Source organism: Pungitius pungitius, unplaced genomic scaffold (assembly GCF_949316345.1).
Source record: "Pungitius pungitius unplaced genomic scaffold, fPunPun2.1 scaffold_25, whole genome shotgun sequence".
Taxonomy (NCBI): Eukaryota; Metazoa; Chordata; class Actinopteri; order Perciformes; family Gasterosteidae; genus Pungitius; species Pungitius pungitius.
Genome location: NW_026909837.1, coordinates 1,203,682 through 1,228,747, shown reverse-complemented (window position 1 = coordinate 1,228,747; position 25,066 = coordinate 1,203,682). Strand labels below are relative to the sequence as shown.

Below are 25,066 nucleotides of genomic sequence, written 5' to 3'. Positions count from 1 at the left end.
CATTTTACGTTATTTTTTCACATTCCAGCATGTTCTGTTTTGTTTTCCCAACAAATGAGGAGCCCATGCTTGGGTTTGTATTTATTTAATTTTTTTATTATAAAATCTTCGAAAGTGCTGTATAAATAGTTATTATTATTATTATTATTACGACACTAGCTTCCTGTTTATATATATTTCCTCAGCAGAAAACGCTAGATCACATTTCACAGGCTCTAAGGTCAGAAATGAACCTTGTGTGTGCAAACGAATGGGTCGTGGACCTGGAGGAGGACAGCACCTCGCCCCACCACCTTCCTACCTGTCCTGCAGGTATTGCCGTCGAAGCTTTTTTTTAATGAGAATTGAAATAATGGAATCCAGGAGAGCGAGAAAATAATTTTATATTTTGAGGCCTTTCTCTTAGTGTCGTCCCTTATAGAAATCGGAAGTTAAGTTTGTTAATCTTTAATTATGCAACTGAAACAATCCAGACAAGTGCAACGTCGACTTCTGGCTCTTGCTATTAAATTTATATTAAAATCAATGTTCTTTAAAGAATGCTCCATCTAAAATAAAATGTTAATTTTTGCAATTTCCAACAAATGCAAGCTTTTCCATATAAAATGTATTCTTCATCACAGCACATATTCTCAAGTCATATTAATCAACAAAATAATACAATCACAACATATTATAGTTTTGAAAATTGTGCATTTATAATTCTACAATTAACATATAGAAATGGAAAACTCAGTTGTACTAAGAAAAATAATTTTTTTTAAATTCCTAAAAATAAACAAATTTATGTTATAGCATATTTGTGCACAATTTCATTAGATCTTTTACAATAAAATACAAGAAAACTTCTTCATCGCAGCCAATATCAGGAAGTGTTACCTCACCGGATGGAAAAATAAAATAAGAATACATATACCTTAACTATGTTCAATTGTTTAGGCCAAAATGGACTATAATTGAAGAATCACATCATGTGTAACTGACCAGACAGTATGCAAAACTTCTTTAATAGTATAATAATTCCCTTGCAAATGAGTTTTGTAACATAGTAATTGATAGGGTATAGTAATATGATATAGTAATCGTTTCCTGATTTACTGATACACAATATAGTTGTTATCTATCAATCAATCAATGCAACGTTGCAACAAACCTACTCGACAGCTTTTTCAACCAATAGGTTTGCTTTAAAATGCAGTTACGTAATCATAATATAACGTTACGAGCCAATCGCAGGCCTCGAGAAGCCCATGTTGATGTGTACGTGCGCGTGTTCGTCCGCGTGCTCGCAACACATCAACTTGAGACAGTCACGTGGCGGCACACGCCGGCCACTGATTGGCCACGGCGAACGGAGGGCGTTCCGACAGTGGCGGCGTGCGTTTGCCTATGTGACACAATTACAACAACTTTGAGCCGATGGTTGGGGAAGTTTGCCACATTACCAAGTAACCCTCACTCCTAAAACCCAACATTACATCAACTTCATGCATACACTGGCACTGGAATACACGCTGTGTTTTGATGTACAATGAGGAGCGTGGGGGGTAACTTGGAGGGATCATTTCCTTGAGGATTTGGCAAGAACTACGCTACGCCCCGTTTTAGTCCTGGATAACGTTAGCTGTGCAACACTTTCGTTGTTACTGCGTTTCGCCGGAGTTCCTCGGTCCCGTCGAGCCTCCCATTTATTTTCCATGAAATCGTGCGGAGTGTCGCTCGCCGCCGCCGCATCTGCTGCTGCCCGGAGTCTCGGCGTTGCTGGTAATGACGAGGAGAAAATGGCGTCGGGAACAGCGACCGATATCGAAGAGGACTTTCCGAAGCTAACAGCCCAAGAAAAAGAGCGCTTGGACGGAACCGACAGGTCAGACGATCTTGCGTGTAAACAGTTTCAGCCACCTCTAGATTTTGGCGAAGGGTGTCGTTCTTCGCACAGTTTAAAATAAACAAATGCGGCTTGCCCCCCCCCCCCCTCAAGTAACACGGAACCGCCTGTGTGTTGTCTGTCCTCTACTTGCAGTTCACTGTTTGGATTTCATAGGCTTCAAGAAGATGGCGCCAGAACGAAGGCCTTGCTGTTAAAGGTAACTTATGCCACGGAATATGAACACAGTCTGCTCTCACGGTTATCGCCTCTGATTAGTGCATATCCTCCCCCCTGAAATAAGTGGCACGGACCCCCCCCCCCGCCTTCCCCGACGTCTCTCTTGCTACACGGCTAGCAGCGACACACACACACAAGATTCAATGTACACAACTTAAAAGCTGAACCAGCATTAACTGTGGGGGGAAAAAAGAGTTATGCACACAATGAATAAACGGGGTAAAACGGCTCCGATAAATGTGGGTCTTATCAATATTAAATGAGCCCAGACGACAGAATATCAGGGCGGAATGGATATCTACATTGCTAAATAAAAAAAGAGAGAAGTCGGTGGTGTCTGTAGGAGAGCGTACGATGCTAAGTGATAGCTCCGTATCGACCGTTGCAAACGTGTTTTTCCACCACATTGATGTCCTCGTAAACACAACGGGCCCCGATGGGGAGGCACGAGTCTGTGCACGGGTGTGAGTCTCTTTGGGCCACGCTGTTGTTGCGACTGCTGTTACTTCGCTCGTTGCATTTGCTGCACGAGTCGAGCTAAACTAAAGGGCTCGCGCGGTGACGACTTCGCACCGTGTCACCCGGCGGTGTCATGTGGCTCCGCGAGAGCCGGATGAATGAGGCACGGGGAGGAGGGCGAACGCACATGTCCCGGACGAGAGCAGGGACGCTGAGTTGACGTGCACACATCGGTGTCCCGTCAAACCACCGGTCCCCTCGTACCCAACGGCCGCGGAGAGTTGTGGGGCTGTGCGTCGGTTCGCGCTGGTAGCATGTAGCGGCTAGCTGCCCGGCGGGTTTTCCTCCCCTCCTCCGACCCGCGGACACACACTCACACACTCACACTGCTGCCGTGCACGTCGCGAGAGTCCAAATAAACACACGTTCATGGGTGTTTTATTAAAGGTTTCCCAAAAATAAATAACTGCTGGGTGTATTGGCCCAAGACTGCAGGGGGAGGGGGGGGGGGGTACCTAGCAAAACGTAATGGTAGCTAACTAGCAGCGGTGGCTAGGCTAATCACCATTTGCAAACGCCATATCACGACGACGGCGTCCGGTGTGTGAAACAAAGCTGGTCCGTTAGAAAGCGGAAGCTGGGGGGGGGGGGGGCACTCCGTTAGTTAACGGTGCAGCCACATGTTGCCACCGGTACGCCGACCTCTTCCACATGTGGCTCCAGGGCGTCCCACGCTCAGCCATTATTACCTTTTTTTATATAATGGTACTGTTGTCATTGTCCTGGTACTCTGCTGGATACCTGACCGGTACAGACAGGCCCATCCATATGATAGCCTCACATTCAGAGCTCTGATTGTGTGTGTCACATTAAATCATTTTGATTCCTTCTTCCCTTTACGTAGTATTATCTCTGGACTCTTGCATTTTAGAACATGGGGGAAGGGGCAGTATTTGTTTAGCATGAGTTACGCTGTAAACTGACACAGAGTCCACAACAATATCCATTCACTTGAGTCCCTTCCCAACACCGTACGTTGCAGAGTCTGAGAATAGGGGCAAGTGCATTGTTAAAATTGCTGAATCACACAGTCTCTGTGCAGCTAACCCCTGTGGCACAAATTCATAAGCTTGGCATAAGGCCAGCTCTTAGTGTGTGTGTGTGTGTGTGTGTTATAATGCATCACTGTTATCTGCTGCGTGGCATTGAAGTGTGTGTGTTTGGAAAAGGCATTTTGTATCTGCTTTTCCTTACAAGAATCTTGATGATGTGTTAAATCCCAACATGAAGTGAATTCGCTACCCAAAGACTTGTCCTAACATTGTCTACTTGCAGTCTTAATTCCCCTAAAACAAAGGCATGATTGATGTGTATACATTCAATTTGATTTCTCAGGCTTTTCAGTGATGAATGATCTATTCCTGTGTTATCACCAGCCCCATTTACAAATATTTTGTTCCCTGGTACACAGAAACGTTTTATAAGGATAAGCATTTCAAGTCACTAATAAAGATTAAAAAAAATGTTGTTGCAGTGCACAAAGCAAGTGGTTCCCCCAAAGCAAAAAGGTCCACTAAATGTTTCTGCATTTTTCTGATTTAAAAAGAACCCAAGTCCACTTTATTGAAAAGATGCTCAGTCAACAACCTTTAAACTGTTGCAAACACACATTGTTTGTCAAAGTACGCAATAGTTTGTCTACTGCACAGAGCGTTGCCCATCTACATGTGCTTCAAATGACCATCACTGTTCGTATGCTCTTATGGCTTATGGATGTGTATTCTAGATGGAGCTGCAGTGTCATCGAGAATGACCACGTGTTACTTGCAACTTCTTCAAAACAAGAAGTAAATATAGGCAACATTGACTCAATCTTTGCTTCGTCACATAATTCCTGCATTGCCACCACAGACGTCGTTACAAGCATTCTTGATGCTAAAAAGTAGGCGTCCACTGAATGAAGTGTGCAAGGAAATGATGCAAGGACCTACAGAACTGTTCTAGAAATAATGTGTCACAGTTCAATGACAAATACACATCTGAATCATTTGATTTTAGGACTTCAGACCTGGTGCCTTTTTTTTGTTTGTCAGGTTAAAACTCATTAAGAATAGTATATGCTGATGCTGTATTCAACACAATAATACTCGGTGTTCACTTATCTGACTGTTTTGATAACACAACTCCTTGTATTTATTCTCTAGTGTCTCACACACTCGCTAAAGAGAGTCATTCGTTTCGATGTCGTTTAAAATGCCGACTGACAAGTTGGGTCATTGAGTTGGTTCCATCCACAAAAGCCCTGGAAGACTTGGAAAGGCATCTTTTTCGTTAATGCGTCGTCTGCCGCAAACCTCCCAACAAACCCAAGCTGTCGGCAATATATCGACCCTCCAAAATGGATTGTGATGGTTTTGGTGTAATGTGCACGTGATCTTTCAGCAAATCTGTATCATTCCTTGCAGCTGTGTAGCTCGCCTTTAACGCTGTGCTGGTGTTGCCGTCTCGTTTAGGCCGTTAGCTGCTATGATGCCCTCATCCTCAAAGCAGAGGGGAAAGTGGACTCTGACATTTTCTGCCAGCTGGGCCACTTCAACCTCCTGCTGGAGGACTATTCTAAAGGTGAGCGTCTCCATGTGCAAATCCTCCTGCCTGTTTTGGGGTCTTTGATATCGTTTGGCTTGGTTTATCAATACAGACATTTTAAATTGGTTTCTTGGCGATCTAAATGAATAAATAAATGATAGCTTGTTTTTCATGAGTCATTTGATGTGTGCCGTTGTTTTTGTTTTTCTAAGCCCTTTTTTTTTTTTTTTTTTTGGTTCATCGAACATTGCCACTAACTGTTCATTATCTCCTTGTGTTTTTCCCTCTTTCTTTGTCACATTCTCTCATCCATCGCACCATTTTCCCAGCATTATCTGCATACCAGAGGTACTTCACTTTACAGCCCGACTACTGGAAGGTGAGTGCTGTAAAAGATCCAATGTTAGCGGCACTGTTTTTGCTTGGCGTGCGGAGTCTTCAAGTTGGAGCAGTCAGTTTTTGCGGCAACAATATTTACCGTATTTTACTTATTCGCAAAGTCCTGAAAAAGGAACCACTGGAATAAAACCTGTAAGAGCAACTACCTGTCTGGTAGTTTGACTGTTTAGCGCACAAGAAGCTCGGGCAGCTTGGCGGCCCCGGCTCTGTGTGTTGTGTCGCAGCGTTGAGTGCATGTAAGGCCGCGGAGAGGCTGTGTGCATCATGTGCACGAGAGTGGCCGTTAATCTGTTGTGTTAGGGCTCCACATGTGGCACACGTGGTGCAGGGAGCGGGGTTCTTCAGGTTACCGGCAAACAAGAGCCCCCGGGGAGTGACTGTCTCTGAGGCAGCTTGGGTGAAACGGTGAATGCGGACCCAGGAATGGACCTCACTGGGCGGGTTGCTAGTTGCTGCTCATTTGACAGGTGGAGTGTCGGGCTCTTCTCGTTTCTCTCGCATGCTGTCACATGTTCATACGCCGACGCTGCTGCTTTGAAACTCGTTTCTGCAAAGACCCCGAAAGGTCACGGGGGAAACGATTTTATAGATGCCCCATTTATAGGTTTGTTTCATCTGAATCCTTTTGCATTCCCTCTGATCCACAGAGGATGGCTGATCTGTGTTATGATTTGGTATCAAGTCATTGTAGAAAATCATACTATCGTTGCAGCTAGATGTCTAGCACAGCTAGTTAGCGGTGCTTTGCTTGTTGACGTGGCCATGCAAGCTGCGCGTCTCATTGAAGCTACCGAGGTCCAACCAGCAGAGCGGAACCAGATGTGCTCACAGCTGGTGACTGTACGACACCGGGGATCTGCCTTTTTGAAAAGAGCATTCAATGCGTAATGTGCTGTGTCACATCGTCTTTATCTCTTCTTTTTTTCTTTAGAGTTTCCCCAAACTGACCTTTTGTATGGGGTAAAGTAGTTCGGATCCCTCGGGGTATACAGTACACCCATGACGTTAATCTGGCTGAGACTAATTGAGTGACATCTTACTGTTAGCTTTTATTGACTATTTGGATCCGGACAAATGTCAGCTTCATCATACTTAATGGCAGATGAGGATTTGTGACCTAATAATAAAATCCCTTCAAAGCCCTGGCCGCCTTTAACCTGAGCAGATGTCTAATGAGTCGGGATAACTGCAAACCTTTTGTGGGTGTACGGTAGGACTGAGGTTGTCTTATATTATGGATGCAACAGTGTTTTCAGTGTCTCTTTACTCTCAGGGCTTTCATTGGGCAGGACTGTGGAGGTTAAACTCACTCTAATCTTTATATGATGTTTTGTGCTTGCTGTCAGGTTGTTCAGTTCATTAAGAAATGTAAAAAGGCAAACCCAAATGCACTGCTACACACTAGAGTGTGCGGCACAGCTTGACATGGAAGAAGCTCACAGCGGATACTGACTCAAATGATCACTTCATAAAATTACCTATTACAATTAACAGATATTTGAAAGAAGAAGGCAATGTCCTTTTTGTATTGATCTATTGAGATGTTGTGTTGGCTAATTGTTGATCTTTTTAGCTAAGATATTATACTTTTTAATTCTGCTACTTCATGAATAACTTCACATGTGCCGGTCAGTACTGCCCACTTCTTTCTGTGTGGTTAAAACATTGTTGTTTTTTTTAAACATCTGAGCGAAGAGGAAGCTAATAACTAGCATGGCTAGCAGGTTTTGCGTTGAAGGGGCTTCTTCTGCTAGAAAGTAATTCATGAATTTCCAACTTGCTGTATGGTGTTGTGTGTATGTTTATCTAGCAAAGAAATGACTGACTGAATGTGTTATGTCCGGCGTAGACCTTTATTGCTGCAGATATATTGGACAATATGACTAGCTATATGACTATGCCATACAATCGCAATTCTAACTGCCAGCTGTCAGCTCCATACCACGTTACGAACCATAACTATTACAGTGTGCTAAAGAGGTTTTATTCTTCTGTTTGTAACCATTTTCCAATACTTTATTTTCCCAGAATGCTGCCTTTTTATATGGCCTTGGCATGGTTTACTTCCATCACAACGCATTTCAGTGGTAAGTCCTTTTTAAAATAAAACTCATTGCATGCATGGCGCCCGCCACTTTTACCATGATTATGGTCTTTGGAAATCAAAAAAATCAGTTTAACTTAAAGAAATACTGACATTCTTTGGGTGAGACCATTGATATCATCCTTTCATCTGTGTGTGTGTGTGTGTGTGTGTGTGTGTGTGTTCGGTAGCGATTGTGTTAGCCTAGCTTAGCACAAAGACTGTAAACAGGGGGAAACGTATAGCCTTGCTTCCTTGAAATAACTGAAGCTCTCAACTGTAGAACTGTAGGCACTTGTGTTTGTTTCACTGGTTTTCAAACCTTCGAGGCTGAACTAGCAGTCAACCATTCAAGAGGCAGAGTGAGCTTTTTATGTTTAAATGGTAAAAACACAACACAGTTCTTTGAGAACTAGCTTACAAGATGCTATATCCTAAAACGACACATGTGGAGCTGTTGTTGTGCTGGAGGCTCGTCCTCGTCCTCTTGATTTAACACATTGATTGTTTTCATGTGTTCAGCTGGGTGTGGGGGGGGGGTCATCTGCAGGGGAACAAGTGAACCAGTTCATGGTAAAGTCCTGTTTCCGTTTGACTCTTGAAACACGTGTTGTTAAACTCCAGCACTCTGTGTTTTGTGGAGTGGCAGAATTGAAACCTTGCAAAGGAGCTCATGCACCATGTGGGATTTCTATCCTGGCTGTAGGCTGCATTCATAGACTGAGGAGATGTGATGGAGGAGAGATCAGGGGACGGGATTGTCTCCAAGTCAAGATGACATTTTCAGCCATCCAAAGCCTAAGTGGGAACTCTCCAAATAGTCTAAGTAGGCTTACATGATATTGTTTGGTACTTAGGATGCGGTCAATTCAACTCGCTTTCCCGACTATGTTCTTTGAAGCTTGTATGCTTCCCCCCCCCCCCTCCCACTGGGGACGAGCTGGGGCCCAGTGGGACCACATCATGTGCAGTGATCCTTATCTCTCTGTCCCATAGGGAGCGTAACGTCACTGCTTCCGACAGATTCATTGCTTCCTTTTTCTTCTGACTTCATGAGCTTCATGAGATTCACTAGAGCTGTACTTTCATTGTACAAATGCTGCCTCTTCTGTTTTCTATTTAACCCCGTGTTTTTGTGTGTTTACCGTGGACTGATGGCATCGGTTGTAGCAATAGCTGCTGCTTGAAGCCTAGTATACGGCTCAGGATTGGGCGCAGTCTGCACATTTTAGGCCGCATTCACCATTTAATTAGTTTGTGCAAAGCACCTAACCATAACCCAAGCTCTTCAATGAGGAAGATTTGTAATCTAGTCTCATATTCATGGACACACTATTGGCTTTATAATAGTTATTTTTTTAAGGAGACAGGTATTAAAGTTATTATTGTTGAATATTCTGTAAATGTCAGATTTTCCTGAGCACCAGTACTTTTATCAGGTAACTGTCCCATCTGTTCTTCTCCTGCTGCCCCGCTACACCATCCACGACCTTGAAGGCCTCACGAGGCCTGTGGAATGTATTAAGGTGGGGGTCAAGTTGGGTTCAAGAGGAGGGCATAGCATCGCCCCGAGGCCCCGAAGGAATGCTGAGCTGTCAAACTGCGCCTCACGTCAGGTGCCCTCCTCCCCAGGAGCGAGAGAGGCGCTCTCTGCTCGTCTTGTGTCCGCACGCCGTAGAGGAGGAGGAGGACGGGAGGGAGGAGCCAGATAAAGAGGGAGGCAGGAATAGAGGGGAGGGGGTTGGGCTGTATTGCAGTCCCCGTCGCGCTTATCTACCGTGTGCCTGACTTTTGAAGCTCTCTTTGAGGCCACAGTACCAGAGGTACTCTGCAGACCCCCGATCCTCTATTTTAGCTTGAGTTTTTTTTTCTTCTTTTTTTTGGTCCGGTTTCCCCACCAATCACCGGCTCACTGTAACCGGTATTTGAATGGGCAGCAAGAGGTGAGCCAATCATCGGCCCGTGTTAAAATAAGCACTGCAGCGGTGAATGTATTTCTGACCTCGCTGATGGTTTCACATCCTGTAATGAAGGACACCATGAACACCGTTATAGGCTTATCTTGTGAAAAAGCCCCGAATCAAGGCGGCAGGGATTCTGTGCTGTGAAGTAACCGTCCATTTATCCTGGGAAGCTAAAATTAGCTCACGGGTAACGCAGACCATGAGATAAAATGTACCTCTGAATCCAGGTCTGGACATCTCATTTCAGTTAAGCCAGACTGCTTTGATGGAACACAGACCACCAAAGCGCCGCTTGTGTCGACGTAAAATTCAGTTTCAGTCTGCGTACGTTCATTCTCTGTGAAATGAGAACTTAAAACCCAGATATCTGGCCCATGGTTGTTTTTGTAAATGAACCAGATCTGCCCTCACAATGTGCGTGCGTAAATGTGGCCAAAGGCTCCTCGGTGCAAGTGATTGCAATTGTCAGCTAATCGTTTGTGGTATTAATGTTCGATGTTGTGATGCAGGCGAGACAAAGGTGGGACAGCGGCGTCTACAGCGGGGGTCTCCTGTCACAACCAGCCAACTAAGGTCTACGTAGGCTACCGCTGTGCACAGCCACTGCCCAAATGAGCAGCGCATTGACAACATGGAGTTGTGTTGCGGCGGTGGCAGAACAGGGGGGGGGGGGGGGGGGGGCAAGCGGGTGTAACGAAATGGATCATCTCTGTCAGAGGGGACGTCGCTTCATTAAACGCCTGTGTTTTTCATTTGTGTTTCTCCAGGGCCATCAAGGCGTTCCAGGAGGTGCTTTACATCGACCCCGGCTTCTCGAGATCTAAAGAGATCCACCTGAGACTGGGGCTCATGTTTAAAGTCAACACGGACTACGAGTCGAGCTTAAAGGTAAATCTAAATGTTTGCATTCTCAAAGTGGGATCTTGAATAATGGTTTCAGTTTCAGGGCTGGGTCTTTTTTTCCTCCGAGCTTTCACGGCGTCCGTGTGGAATCATTTTCCACCGGGGCCCGTCTGCTTTGTGTACTTCTTAGAAGCCTTCCTTCCGGCCTTAGCGGACTTGACCGCCCTAGTCGTGGGATTAACAAAGGCTGGTGGATCATCTGTCCCGTCTGTCTGAGATAAACCTCCTGACACCTCTGAGCCACACACAGCCCCGCAGTAATGGGGGGTGAGGGGGGGCTCTCTGAGGGGAGCCTGTGGACCTTGTTGTTGTCTCAGAGTGCCGCTCACCTTTGGGAACAAACTGCCATCGGATCCCGCACTTCATGCTACTCCAGACATTCTGTCACAGGAGTTCTTATCAGGCGCCGCACGCGACTGTCGAATGGTTCATGATCCAAATCTGTAATTTCAAGAAAATGCTTCAAGCAGGATTAAATTCCCGCCCCGATGGCTAAAGCACATGAACTGTGAATTGAATAAATTGGTCCTATTGTCACAGACACCGGATCCAGCTATTTGTGTGATCTCTAGATTCTGTATTTATGCAAAGCTGCTTCAGTGGCTTTCAACAGTTCCTGATTTGTTTATCCTTTCAAAAACGTCTGTAGTTCCTGCGGGGGGGGGGGGGGGGGGGGGGATGCTGTGTTTGTGTGTCTGTTGGACTGCTGGAGGTAGTACAGCATTGGGCTAAGCAGACTGCACGTGCTGCACGTCCTCACTCAGTCGCGAATGCCCCCCCCCCCCCCCCCCCCTCTCCTGGTCCTGGCTCGCTGCCAGAAATGCACGCACACACACACACACACGTACACAAAAACAAACACGCACACATTACTGTCCAGATATCGACAGGGAGGGGAGGGTGCATGTTAAGGGAAGCACAGACTGAATGAAGGTGGGAGAAATGTGAGAAAGGGGAGTGGTGGCGGAGGGGGGGTTGGGGGGGGGCAGAGACGGTTTGCTGCAGAAGACGAGTGCCGGGGATGAAGGCATCGTAGAGACTTCTATGACTGATTCGCTCTCTTCATCCTCCCATCGCTCAGAGGCAGTGATGGAGAGGTGACACTAATTGGGAGCCGTGCACGTGGTCACATGGAGCTGCTGCTTCAGCCCGTGAGAGAGGAAATTAGATCTGCTACAGTGCGTTTGTGCGCTGCATATTAGTGAGGTGATGAGTTGGCGGGGCATGTAGCCACGGAGAAGAGCCGAGAAAGGAGGTGAGATACGGGGGAGAAGATGGGAGGGGGGAGTGATGTGTGTGTGTGCGCGCTGCTGCCTGTTCCGGCTTTGAGGTATTGTGTGTCATCTCTCTGCACTCGCCACTGCAGCTGTCTGCTGAATAGTAATCTGTGACACCGGGTTAGAAGAGGAGGAGGAGGAGGAAGAGAAGAGGAGGTGGGGGGGGGGGCAGAGAGAGAGAGAGAGAGAGAGAGACACACACACAGAGTGAAGAAGGCGAGACATGGGGAGGGAGGTGGAACGCCAAGCTGACAATCCTGCTGCATTATCTGCCTGGTGGCAGAGCAAGTGTGAAGGATAGGAAGGATAGGAGAGATCTACAGGAGCATGCAGTGGGTCTCCAGGAGGAGTGGGGTGTGCCAGCCATCTAGGTAACCTGTGTGTGTGTCTGTGTGGTTTCTGACATTTAGGCTTCTGGGCTTGATGAGTGTTTCTGTTTCGTGGCTCGTTGCTCTGCTTAAAATGAGTTTGCTCCTGCGCATGTGCAGCTCTTTTGCCTCTGCATTGATAGCAGATATTAAGCCTCTGGGGTCAACCATATTTCCTTTTCTTCTCTTTTTCTACCCCTAAACAAATCCACTACAGCTGACCCACGTAGTACGGGCGGCACCAGCAGAACAGTCTGTTCCCTGACTGTGTGCTAGATTCTCGCGTGCAGCTCCCGCCTCGCCGCTGACCCAGATAAGAGGCGCCGCTGGTGCTTCTCTTTAAAAGCATGAAGTGATGAACTGCATCGCTTCGCCGGAATTAGCAGCTAGCAAAGACAGTCGGGTGTGTATTAGTTGGCCGAACGGGGATAGTCACTTTTTTTTTAATTGCACTTCTTCAGAGGGGGGGGGAACACTGAAAGAACCTGTCAACCTGAAGCCACCTATGGGTGCCTGAGTACGCCCTTTACAGGGAATTACATCATTTATTTTCTTTAATCCGCTGGTAGCACCATCGAAATCTGAGCCGCTACGGTGAAACATGCGGTCACCCCCCCCCCCTGGTGGCTCAGCAACCTGTCTCCAACAGAGCTGAGCGGTGGCCCTAAAGGGAGGTGAGGTGAGGTGAGGTGAGGTTGGGGGGGGGGGGGGTCGGCAAGGTCTGTCTGTAATGTGCTCGGTGACCCTGGGATGGAGACATTCAGACCTCAGGCCTCAGTCCTACCCGGCGACGCCGCGTGCGGTTGCCATGGCGGGGTAGCAGCTGGAGGTCATGTGACGATCGGCGGGGGTCCATTCGTGGATCCTCAGTGGAGTTTGAGGATTTGAACCACATTTTATGTTCCGAGTCTTTTAACCTGTATGAAGTCTCACAGCATGACCACTTAAAGGTTAATGTATGTTGATAATAAAATCCCTTTTTTTCTCTCCCCCCCCCCCCCCCCCCCCACCCCCCACCTGTCTGCAGCACTTTCAGCTGGCTTTGATCGACTCCAACCTCTGCACTTTGTCCAAAGCTGAAAGTAAGTCCCACCGAAGGAAACCAGCAGTACGCCGCTGTGTTGATGCAATTGTTGGATTTGAAGTACCAGCTGTCCTGCTGGAAGATGGCACATATTGAAGGGAGCCCTGGAATATTCCTACGGAGCAATCTTTCATCTCAGCTGCTCACTCTGCTCCCAAGAACGGGGGGAAGGGGGGGGGTGTTACCAAGGAGACGGGACATGGAGAGCGATCTGCAGAGCGCGCTGCACATGCACACTGTGATTTCACATTACATGTGCGCTCTGGGGAAACGGTCCCGCTCCCCCCGCCCCATCTGCGCTCCATACTGTTTGCAATCTGTACCCGCCGAGGTCCACCAGGGCGACTTTGTGATATCGTCTCTTGTCTTCTCTGCTTCTTTCTCTCCACAGTTCAGTTCCACATCGCTCATTTGTATGAGATCCAGGTAAGGGAACGGTTACTTTTTCTTTCTTTAAGAATTTGGGGCAGTGTGAGGTTTTAAAGATTGCATCCTCTCCCGTTTCTCTTAAAGGCCTGATGAGGCTGATGAAATGCTTTTGAATCCAAATGGTGTTAATAGCTTGGATATCGCAGTTTTCGTTAATTGTGTTTCCCTTTATTGGCGTTGCTTTATCTTGACCCCTCTTGCCCTCTATGACCAAGCAGTAAGTGTTCTTTAAATCAGGTTATGATTTGACACAATCGTTGTCTTTTTGTTTTGGTTGAAGGAGCGTTTGGAGCCGTTGTTGCTCTCCCGTCTGTTATCTTTCTTTTGAGTCGATGTAAAGTTTGAACTCTACGTATTTAGTTCACGTCATGCCTTCACGTTCGGATGAAATAGCGGCGCGCTGTCAATCACGGGGCCCACCTGCTTCCTCTGTTTTCTTAGAGACGACGTCTTCGTTCCTGAGAACAGACGCGTTGTGAAGCAGGCAGAGAGCGGAACTGTGAATTTTACTGCACATCTGGTGTGGACCAGGAGTTTGCCTTAAAGATGAAGGATTTACTGTCCCTAATGAATGAAGCTTCAGATATCTGATGTCAGATGTTTCATGGTCATTAAAGTGTGTGCGTGCGCCTAAGCAGGAAGGAACCGCTAAGAGCCTCCCATTTGTGTGGCCCTGGTGTCTGTGTTCACCCAGAGGTGTTTTTAATGTGTTCAGACAGGAAGAGATCAGGACCAGACAAGGGGGGTGTGTGTGTGTGTGTGTGTGTGTGTGTGTGTGTGTGTGTGTGTTCCCTCACATGGGCGTTTGAAGCGTCAGGGTCTGAGATGTGTGCGGATGGCTTTTTAAGGAGGCTTGTGTCTGAGCTGATAAGAACATTCAGCCGACACACACACCTCTACTTAAGGGTCCAGACCCGAGGTCATCAAGTTAAAACAAACGGCGCGTTCACCTCCGACCATCCGGCTCAGATTTCCCAAAAATACAAAGTGTCTACCTTGGTGGACACACAAACATAAACCTGCCAGACGTGTTGCGTCTGGCCTGTCCTTTCACAATGATCCTCCTGTGTGTGTGTGTGTGTGTGTGTGTGTGTGTGTGTGTGTGTCTGGCCATAACGAGGGTGAGGAGGTCTTTAGACTCTTTGTGTCTGTCCAGATAGAACCATAAAACACACCGACCCTGTCTGGCTCCAACCACCTCTCTCGCTCTCGCTCTCCCTCCTGCAGAAGAAACACACAGCGGCAAAAGAAGCGTATGAAAGTCTGCTGCAGACGGAGAACCTTCCTGCACAGGTGAAGGCGACCACACTGCAACAACTTGGTGAGTGTCCCTCATGTCCCAAATAAACTTTTATCTTCTTTTTACCTGTTTTTTGTTTTTGTTTATCTTCTTCTTTTCCCTTCCGAAGTGCTGGTTTTAGTGCATCTGCTGCAACAGGGCATTGTTGTGTCTCGGTCCCTTCCCCCCCCCCACACTGAGCGCACAAACAAACACACACACACACACATGCACTGAAATGCAAAAAGATGTCGCGTTTGTGACGGCTGAAAAGTCCAATGCTTTGTAACATCATGTTAAGGGAACATTAATGTCGCTTTGCATGTCCCACTGGTTCGATTGGAGAGAATTTAAAAAGTATTAAGTTCTATTAGAAACATTTTTGCTGCACATGTGAAATCCGTGTTTGGCTCAGGAGTGTGTTACACAAGAATGGTTGAACCTCAACACCTATTTTGAACATTTTAAATGCTGATTTATGCTGATCACCTCCCACTGTGGCTGTAGGCCGCTTGGACGTGTGCGCTCAGAAAGAACGTCGTTGCTTGTGTGACTAATGAAGCTTTAAGATCACTCTCAAAGTCAAGGCTTTGAATGTGTAGTCGCTGCTGCAATGTTACATTAACGCCCCTTTAACACGTTTTTCTTCTGTTGCAAACAAGAAGAAATGTCCTTTCTTTTTTTTTTTCCCCCCTCTCCCGAGCGATTGTAAAAAGACATTCCCAGTCTAGCCTGCTGAGGTTGTCATGACGACCTGTGGAGCTTGCCACAGGTGTAGAGGAGAACGAGGGAGGTTTATGGTTCGCTCGGCTCGCTCTGCCAGAGAGATTTGTTTGGTTAGCTGTAGATTGCCCATCACTGCAGATGGTGTGTGTGTGTCTTAGGCTTCAGGTGCGGCAAAGCCAGCCGCCGTGTTTGACTCTGGGAGAATCTCCCCCCCCCCCCTGATCTCTTTCTCCGCTCCCCCCCCCCCCCCCAGGCTGGATGCATCACACAGTGGAGCAGCTGGGGGATAAAGCCACCAAGGACAGCTATGCCATCCAGTGTCTGCAGAAGTCTTTAGAAGCAGACCCCAACTCTGGCCAGTCCTGGTACTTTCTTGGCAGGTAAGACGCACGTGTGTGTGTGTGTTGCAGGGCTGGCCTCCAACCTGTCGGAGCCTGGGGACGTATCGTGAGTCCACATTAGACTGTTTGTTTTTTCCTCGAAGCCATCTGCCAGTGTGCTTTGATAATCATCTTGGCTTCCCGAGTGAGTTGCTGCCTGAGTACAGTCTGTAGCGGCTTCTCCTTCAGCCAGATAGGCAGCCCAGAAGCACACGGGCATTGGCATGGATGAGCGTACAAATCCCCCCCCCCCCCTCCATCAGATCCACGCCTTTCCTTTAGTTCTAGTTCGGCTCCATCCTGGCTTGTTCTTAAAAATGCATTGGTCATGGTAACTACGTCCACATTTCCTTAGACTCTTTTGTCTCTAATTTCTCATGTTGTTTCATTTTTCCTTTGTCCATCTTCTCGCCTCCAGGTGCTACTCCAGCATTGGGAAGGTGCAGGATGCCTTCATCTCCTACCGTCAGTCCATTGATAAGTCAGAGGCCAGTGCTGACACCTGGTGCTCCATAGGGTAAGAACAGGGCTAAGTAGTATATTTTCATACTTGGATGAATTAAACCGGTCACACCGGCTTCATAGCAGCCTGTCTGCTGAGCGGCGCTCGGAGCGCCGGTGCCATCAAAGCGCCTCGCGGAGATGCTGCAGTGCGACGGGGGACGTAGGGAGAGGGAGGAGAACCGAGCGGCAGGGGATCCAGACTATAGATAGATGCATGATGGGGGGCGTAGGTCCTCCGAGGGAAATGTAAAGACCTAAATACCTGGAAGATGGCAACAGAATAACACAACCCCCCCCCCCCCTCTCCCTTTGGCCTCCAGGGTGCTCTACCAGCAGCAGAACCAGCCTATGGATGCTCTGCAGGCCTACATCTGTGCCGTGCAACTGGACCACAGCCACGCGGCCGCCTGGATGGACCTCGGCACGCTCTACGAATCCTGCGGCCAGCAGCACGACGCCATCAAGTGTTACATCAACGCCACGCGCAGCAAGGCCTGCGTCAACACCGCCGCGCTCACCCAACGCATCAAGCTGCTGCAGGTAGGCCGTTACAGGCACAACACCCATCAACCAAGCCCCTGTCGAGAGATGTTATTTTTGTATTTTTGGGGTTGTTTGTGTACTTGTTGTGCTGTGATTCTATTGTCAAAGCAATCAGCTTTTTTCTTTTTAAATGCAGATTGTGCTTTTGTCATTTTGCTTTCTGACCACGAACATATGAATGCTAATTCATATTGGTGTGTTTAAACACATTTTTTCTCACTTGTAATTGTAAAGCATACCTCCCATGGCATTGAACATTTCTGTTATATTCTGTATACAGTTACCAAAAGGCACCGGCTACGAGTACGCAGCAGTCTTTGTAGCGGCTCCCAACTAAAGTTTGTGTCTTACACAATTTTTCCTAGGCTCAGTTGTGTAACCTACAGCCAGGTAGTCTGCAGAATAAGGGTAAAATGCTTCCTAGTATTGAGGAGGCATGGAGCCTGCCCATTCCTGCTGAGCTCACGTCCAGGCAGGGGGCCCTGAGCACTGCACAAGCACAGCAGGTGAGAATCCAGTTTCATGCGAGAGACGACAGCCTGTTAGAAATTACTTGAAGGAAAACATTCACAAGGACTATTTTGAAGCGGAGGCCTCGCTCTCAAGCTGTCGGGCCGTATTCGTTTTTTACTGGTACCCCCGTTTTGCATAGTTGCATTGAGATATTTATGTATTTTTCGTAATTGAACGGGCCAAAAGATAACGGGGGAAACGGTCTGAAGGAATTTGAGCGAGGCCAATACCACAATAAGCAAAATCCTAGCGTCTAGTGGGACTTTGTTTTGCCTCCCAGTGTTGATATTAAAAAGCTACAAGGAGCTTGTGACTAATGTATCTAGCCAGCCGAAAGGTTGAAAAAAAAAAAAACGCATGCTGAAAAGACGATGCATATATTTTTTAAATAGAAAAATAATTCTTAAAAGTGTCATATCTCAGTCATGCACATTCCATCTGAAGGCTGAGCCAACCATCAACATGTCAGTTTGATTTAGTCCAATTTGTTTTCATGCAGTTTTTTTTGTGTCACATGCTTTCACATGGACTTCATCCTCTTTTTGATGACAAAAAAAAACATCACTAGCTGAAAATTTTTAGTGACATAACTTTCAGCCCATTCGGTGTTGCAGTTCGAGGTGTGATTGAGAAACGTAACCAAAAGTACGATGCAGGTGGAATGGATGATGAGATTGTGTAAACAACCAGAACTCGAGGTCTGCGCCTCCCAAACAAACCTCCACTGATGTTGCACTCGTGCCACATGTGATCACAGCATGCATACCTTAATCAGCCTCTTTCAACCGGATTAAGGTGAAGATCCTCTTTCAGAGTAGTAGACATTCACTAATTGTTGTGCATGTTGTTGTGGTAATGGGTTTATCGATGTCTCTGTGCAGAGGCGTCTGAATGAATGTTTGTTGGTGCTACGTTAGGGCTCATTTCAAACTGCAGTTTACTACTGCTGTTCCAAGAAAGCGCCGCTACCATTGTTAGTCCAGCGCGTCCTCACAAGCTTTGTCTCTTCGCTGGCTCGCTAGGCCTGTAAAGGGGAGGGGGGCCAATCCAATCACACGGACCCACAGGCCAGTCCTGCCAAGAGGAAACGCACCGCCAGCCCGGCTAAGGTAGAGCTTTTTAACGGTGCCATCGGGGGGGGGGGGACAGCCGCGCAGACGAGACGTAGCCCACATTGTTTTGTCTCGCTCACAGGGTGCAGTGGACTCGTGGGCGAACGGGCCCAATCAGGAGCAGATCCCCAGCTGGTACCTAACGCCACAGAAGCTTCAGGTAGGTTTTTGTTTTAGTATTTCCATTTGTCTTTTAGGAAGAGTTAGCTTGAACAAACCTTGCATTTTGGTATTTTTCAACTAGGACCCTATTTTTGTGACTTACTGGGAGCACACATGTATTTTTAATTGGTCTGGCACTGTGAAAGGTTCCATTTCTCTGTGGGATCCCCTCCGTCATGGTGAAGGTCACTTATAATAACAGACTGTTGGTTTTAATGCGCAGCTCCTGGATCACCTGCGGACGAATCGAGCGACCCTCAAGCCCCCCCAGGTGCAGATGCTGGAGCAGCTGGAGAACCAGTTCTCAGTCATGCAGCAACATCAGCAGCAGGTACACACACACACACACACACACACGGTCATGCCAAGCAGCAGCTATGTAGGAAGCTCCTGGTCTGAATGCTTCTCCTCTTCGTCAGATGAAGCAGCAGCAGGCGGCGAGCGGCCTGCCGCGGACCGTCCTGCCCAACGGCCCCCCGGCAGAGTCCTCTCACCACCGGGGCGGCCTCCCCCGGGCCTCCCCCCTCAACCACACGGGCCCCCGGCCCCCGTGCGTCGCCCAGCCCACAGCCAACGGATCCTGTTCCTCGAGTCCGGACAAAACCCCCCCCCTGGGACCCGGAGGTGGCGGCACGAGCAACGGAAACGTGCCTTACCCGCAGCAGAACTCTCTACCTCACAACTGCACGGCCGCCAGCACCAGCAGCACCGCCAGTAGTCCCAGTAATGCCGACGAGGGCTGGAGGAGCCAACAGCGCAACACTACCACTCAGGTGGCCCACCTCTCATACTGCTTTTGTTTTATTGGGGTGTTTTCCTTGTTGATTGTTGAGCGGGCTGCTCATGGCGTGTTCCTCTGCTCTTCCTCTCGCTCCAGGGGCTTCACAAAGGTCCAGGTTCACATTCGGCGGGTCCCAATGGAGAACCCCCTTTCTCTTCCTCCGCCTCCCCTCAGACCTCGTTCTCTTCCTCCGGCATCCCGAATCAGGTCGCACATTCCTCCTGCACTGCCTCCTCCTCGGCCTCCTCTTTGTCCCCCACCTCTCCCCAGACCACGCCCAACCGCCTGTCCTCGCCCCCCCACGCCGCCACTACCTCAGGGGTCCACACCAAAGACGCCGCCACGCCTTCGGGGGGCAAAAGCTGCAGCAACGGTGCCGCCGCCGCTTCGCCGTCAGGTCCGGAGGCCGCCGCCAGGCATCGCGCAGGGACGCCCCAAAGCCCCGGCGCCGCCACCCCGCCGCAGGGATCGACTAATCACGTCCAGCCGCGGGTGACAGATCGCTCCGCCAGCCTGTCTCAGCCCGCCTCCCCCGCCCCCGGCGTGCTCGCTTCAGACAATCCTAAGCTCTCAGCCTTGCTAAAGGGAAAAGCCAATGCGACCAGTAACCACGGAGGGCCTTCCTCGGAGAAGGTCAACAACGTCCACCCGGGTCTCCACGGGGAGCAGCAGCAGCAGCAGCAGTCGGCGCCGTCTTCGTCGCCGCTTCTGTCCGCCGCCGCTCCCTCCCCGCGCTCAGCAGACCCGCACGCCACCACAAGCCTCTCCTGCCTTAACAGCCCGTCCAGCTCCAACAGCCGGGGGCCCGCGGTCAACGGGAAGGGCCCCGAGGACTCCCGCAGCCCGGAGAGGGAGGAGCCCCCCGCCGGGGGAGCGCAGAGACGCAGCGTCCCCGCTGCTCTCGCCCCCTGGTCCTCGGTGTCCATCTACCCGAGCTCCAGCGAGGTGCTCAAAGCCTGCCGGTAAGAAAGAGGCATCCTCCGGTATTCAACCATGCACCCCGGATTGTAAGCCCGGATCAATCAGCTGTTTGACCTCTTCCCTCCGCTGTGGGCTGCAGGAACCTGGGAAAGAACGGCCTGTCGACGAGCAGCATCCTGCTGGACAAGTGTCCCCCGCCGAGGCCCCCCCGCCCGCCCTCTCCTCCGCTGCCAAAGGACAAACTCAACCCCCCGACGCCCAGCATTTACGTGAGTGCGGCCGCCGGGTTGATTTAAAACTCGAGCCGTCTTCTGGTGGTTTTTCCTGACGGCTCCGATGTCTCCTCTCGCGCACAGCTGGAAAACAAGAGGGACGCCTTCTTTCCGCCCCTCCACCAGTTCTGCACCAACCCTTCCAACCCGGTGACCGTCATCAGAGGCCTGGCCGGAGCGCTCAAACTCGGTAAGGGGTGGGGGGGGGGGGCGTGACGTGACGGGGCGCTTTGAGCGCGTGCGGCTGGATGTTGCCGTCTGCTCCAAGTCTCACGTGGCCCGTGTGGGCGTGTCTCAGCGATCATGGGAGTGCAGTGTGGATGGATGTTAACGCGCGTTACAACAGCACCACCTGCAAGCGGGAAGTGTTACTGCACGTTTTTGCTGTTGAGAGAACCTTCTGGCTCTGCATCGACGTCTGCTCCGCTGTGAAAATGACCCGCCGGCCTGTCGTGTAATGCCCTCATCTGGCACATTAGTCCTGGCTTGTTTATCAAGGCGTTAAAATAAACATAGAGTCACACAGCCTGACCCTGCTGCACTGCAGGTGTTTGACCATCACCTTTTATATTTGTTTTGAGCGGAGAGCCAAAGTTTTTAAAAGGCAGTCACACGAAAGCAGAAGAAACTTTTAAAACTAATACTTCTTCCTCTAACTGCCCTCCTTCCTGGGCTCCTCGTTCCTCCTCTTTCCTCCTCGTTCCTCCGTGCACCAGATCTGGGCCTGTTCTCCACCAAGACGTTGGTGGAGGCCAACCCGGACCACCTGGTGGAGGTGCGGACCCAGTTGGCCCAGCCCACAGACGAGAACTGGGACCCCAGCGGCAGCAGGAAGATGTGGCGCTGCGAGAGCAGCCGCTCCCACACCACCGTCATCAAGTACGCCCAGTACCAGGCCTCGTCCTTCCAGGAGTCTCTGCGGGTGAGATGGGGGGGAGGAACACACACACACACACACACACACTCTCATAGTAATGCATTTAAACCATATGCTTAAAACTGTGTGTCTTATCATCAGAGAGAGATTTTACGACCTCAAATATTGTTGATTTGAATTTGAATCTAAAGTTACTGATACTTCCCCCGACACCTTTTTGTCTGTGAAAGGAGGAGAATGAGAAGAAGAAGGAGTCTGAAACGGAAGCCGGTTCCGCTGACAGGTGAGTTTTCCGTCCCCTCCTCGTCTCCTCTTTTGGATCTGAATCCTCCGGGTGTTTCGTTACATTTGCCTGTGATGTTTTCTCAGCGCGACGCGGCGAAGGAAGGCGTCTTTGAAACACATTAAGTTTGGCACCAACATCGACCTCTCTGATGAAAAGAAGTGAGTGAGCGGTTCTTGACCCGTTTGTAACGTATCAGACCATGAACACCGTCACGCGGTGCTGCTTTTGATCCCGGTACTCGGGGGAATAAGGAATGCAACGTTCTCACACCAACAGGTGGAAACAGCAGCTTCAGGAGTTGTCCAAACTGCCGGCCTTTGCCCGCGTGGTGTCGGCCGGTAACCTGCTCAGCCACGTGGGACACACCATCCTGGGCATGAACACCGTCCAGCTCTACATGAAGGTCCCCGGGAGCCGGACACCAGGTACACACACACACACACACACACACACACACACACTACACCAACAGAAAAGAGGTGACGGCAACCTTTTTCCTCTTGCAGGTCACCAAGAGAACAACAACTTCTGTTCGGTGAACATCAACATCGGCCCCGGGGACTGCGAGTGGTTCGCGGTGCCGGAGTCCTACTGGGGGGTCATCAACGACTTCTGTGAAAAGTACGACGTCTCTGCGTCCGTCCGTCCCCCCGAAGTCGACGGATTAATTCACCTCGCGCTCCTCGTTGCAGGAACAACATCAACTTCCTGATGGGCTCCTGGTGGCCCAACCTGGAGGACCTGTACGAGACCAACGTGCCCGTGTACCGGTTCATCCAGCGCCCCGGGGACCTGGTGTGGCTCAACACGGGCACCATCCACTGGGTCCAGGCCATCGGCTGGTGCAACAACATCGCGTGGAATGTCGGACCCCTCACGGGTGAGGAGAGGAAGACGGAAATGCACGTCCTCCGAAGCGTCAGCAGGCTTTTAAAGAGAAAATAAAAGGGTGTGGTTTGGCTGACGTGCCCTTTTTCCTTCTCCCCAGCACACCAGTACAAGCTGGCGGTGGAGCGGTACGAGTGGAACAAACTGCAGAGCGTCAAATCCATCGTCCCCATGATCCACCTCTCGTGGAACATGGCCCGGAACATCAAAGTGTCGGACCACAGGCTCTTTGAGATGATCAAGTGAGGACTCCTAAAACTTGATCGGATGAGACGTTTATCTCTCTCACACCCCCCCCCCCCTTTGAACTCTCCCAACGCCTGTGTTTCTGCACGTCAGGTATTGTTTGCTACGGACCCTGAAGCAGTGTCAGATGCAGCGGGATCTGCTGCTGGCTGCTGGGAAAGAGCTGGCGTGGCACGGGAGGACCCAGAGCGAGCCGGCGCACTACTGCAGCATCTGTGAGGTGAGCCCACGCACCCTAAAACGCACCCCCAGCCCCCCCCCCCCCCCCCCCCCCCTTCTGCATGTGTGGCAACAAACGTGTGTGCCCGTGGTCCAGGTGGAGGTGTTCGACTTGCTGTTTGTGACCACGGAGAGCAACAGCAGGAAGACGTACGTGGTGCACTGCCAGGACTGCGCCCGCAGGGGGAGCGCTAACCTGGACGACTTTGTGGTGCTGGAGCAGCACAAGGTGGAGGACCTCATGCAGGTCTACGACCAGTTCACGCTGGTAAGTTCAAGCGCCGAGGAGACGATTGGAGACGCGGTCCCCCCGAGGTTTTTGTTTGGATACGTTAACTCCACATCCGTCTGTCAATCGTTGTGGCTGTATAAAAGCTAAACTCTAAGCCCAATTCCATAGTTTCCAACGAAATCTTGTGGACTGCCTCTGTGACTTCTGCGTTCCGCGTTGGCGTTTTCCTGAGTCCTGTCTCCGTGTGTCCGTCCACAGGCGAGTCCCCTGCCTTCTTCCTCTAGATGCTGACACTGTTTCTTCTGAGGACCGTTGCAACCACAATGGACTCAGTCGGAAAACCTCTTCTTCTTTTCTGATATTCAGGAAGCAAACGGCGCTCTGTAGCTAATCCCACAAGGCAGCTGGGTGAAAGCTGTGTCTATGCAAGCTGCCCCCCCCCCCCCCCCGAGTCCTGAGTGGTGTGCTGGTGGCCTGGGGGAAGGGGCGGGGGGAGGAGGAGGAGGAGGAGGAGGAGGAGGAGACCAGACTGTTCTACTGCTGGTCCAGATGGACTCATCACAAAATCACACATTAAAATTTAAAAAAAAAAGAAAAAAATAGAGGAAAAAAGGCAGAATTTTGTAAATATGATGTTTTAACTGGCAACATGTCACGCAGAGACTACTGACTTGATGGTTTTTCTTTTTGCATTTTTGTGTTCCGTACACGAGTTTGACGCGAGCGCTTTGCCCCCCTCCCTCCATGAGAAGAGTCGTTAGCATAGCCGCCCCCCCCCCCCCCCTCGTCCTCCGTGGTCAGGAAACCAGATATAAAGCGTTTTTGTAATGTGAAAAGTTGAGTGAGGCGTCCCCCCCCCCCCCCCCCCCCACCGACCCTCGTGTTTTCTTTAAGGTATTTTGATTTAATTTTGCTGGAACTACGTTGAGACTTTGATTGCTTTTTGTCGGGGGGGGGGGGGAAATCCTGAAGACACCCAAGTCACACAGAAAAAGGGTTGCACACAAAAGAGTGAACTTTAATTTGTCTTTCTTTTTTTTCTTTTTTTCTTTTATGTAAATCTACACTATTTATAAATGCATATTTATTGCTTGAAGATATTTGTTGATGGAATGCTGTCGGGTTTTTTTTTTCCAGCGTCCCTGCCATTGAATCCGAAGGAGCCGCGTGATTTTAAGTCCGGCCCCTCGTGCGTTTTCTATCAACTTCAAACTGCTTAGTCAGCGTTGTACAGAGACCTTCACCTCCAAATGGGTTTATTGTTTGAAGGATGTTTTACGAGTCAATAAACAAGAACTGTCTTTATTTACATCTGCTGCTCTCGTTGCACTCGTCGTGTTTTTACACCATGATATATTATTATATATATAAATATTTAATGTCTAAATGTGCAGCTGTCCTGCTTGAGGAGCCTTTCCCCCCAAACGGTGCTGCTCTCAGATGTACGACCATCAAACCCGGCAAAG

The 25,066-nt window shown here is 49.4% G+C and overlaps 1 protein-coding gene across 1 annotated transcript; it reads left to right on the top strand.

Annotated features, from left to right (window-relative positions):
• The first annotated feature begins 30 nt into the window (after window positions 1-30).
• On the top strand, window positions 31-24,916 carry kdm6a (lysine (K)-specific demethylase 6A). Its single transcript, XM_037488034.2, has 30 exons — window positions 31-1,867; window positions 2,024-2,087; window positions 5,080-5,188; window positions 5,482-5,531; window positions 7,580-7,638; window positions 10,366-10,486; window positions 13,174-13,228; window positions 13,622-13,656; window positions 14,887-14,980; window positions 15,918-16,044; window positions 16,463-16,561; window positions 16,869-17,088; window positions 17,457-17,597; window positions 18,627-18,713; window positions 18,799-18,876; window positions 19,102-19,209; window positions 19,298-19,651; window positions 19,756-20,621; window positions 20,720-20,849; window positions 20,937-21,042; window positions 21,569-21,774; window positions 21,960-22,012; window positions 22,099-22,173; window positions 22,292-22,440; window positions 22,522-22,636; window positions 22,708-22,895; window positions 23,004-23,145; window positions 23,243-23,369; window positions 23,466-23,636; window positions 23,859-24,916. The coding sequence occupies exons 1-30, from the start codon at window positions 1,698-1,700 to the stop codon at window positions 23,889-23,891; spliced, it is 4,332 nt and encodes a 1,443-aa protein (XP_037343931.2). The 5' UTR covers window positions 31-1,697; the 3' UTR covers window positions 23,892-24,916.
• Window positions 24,917-25,066: the final 150 nt, after the last annotated feature.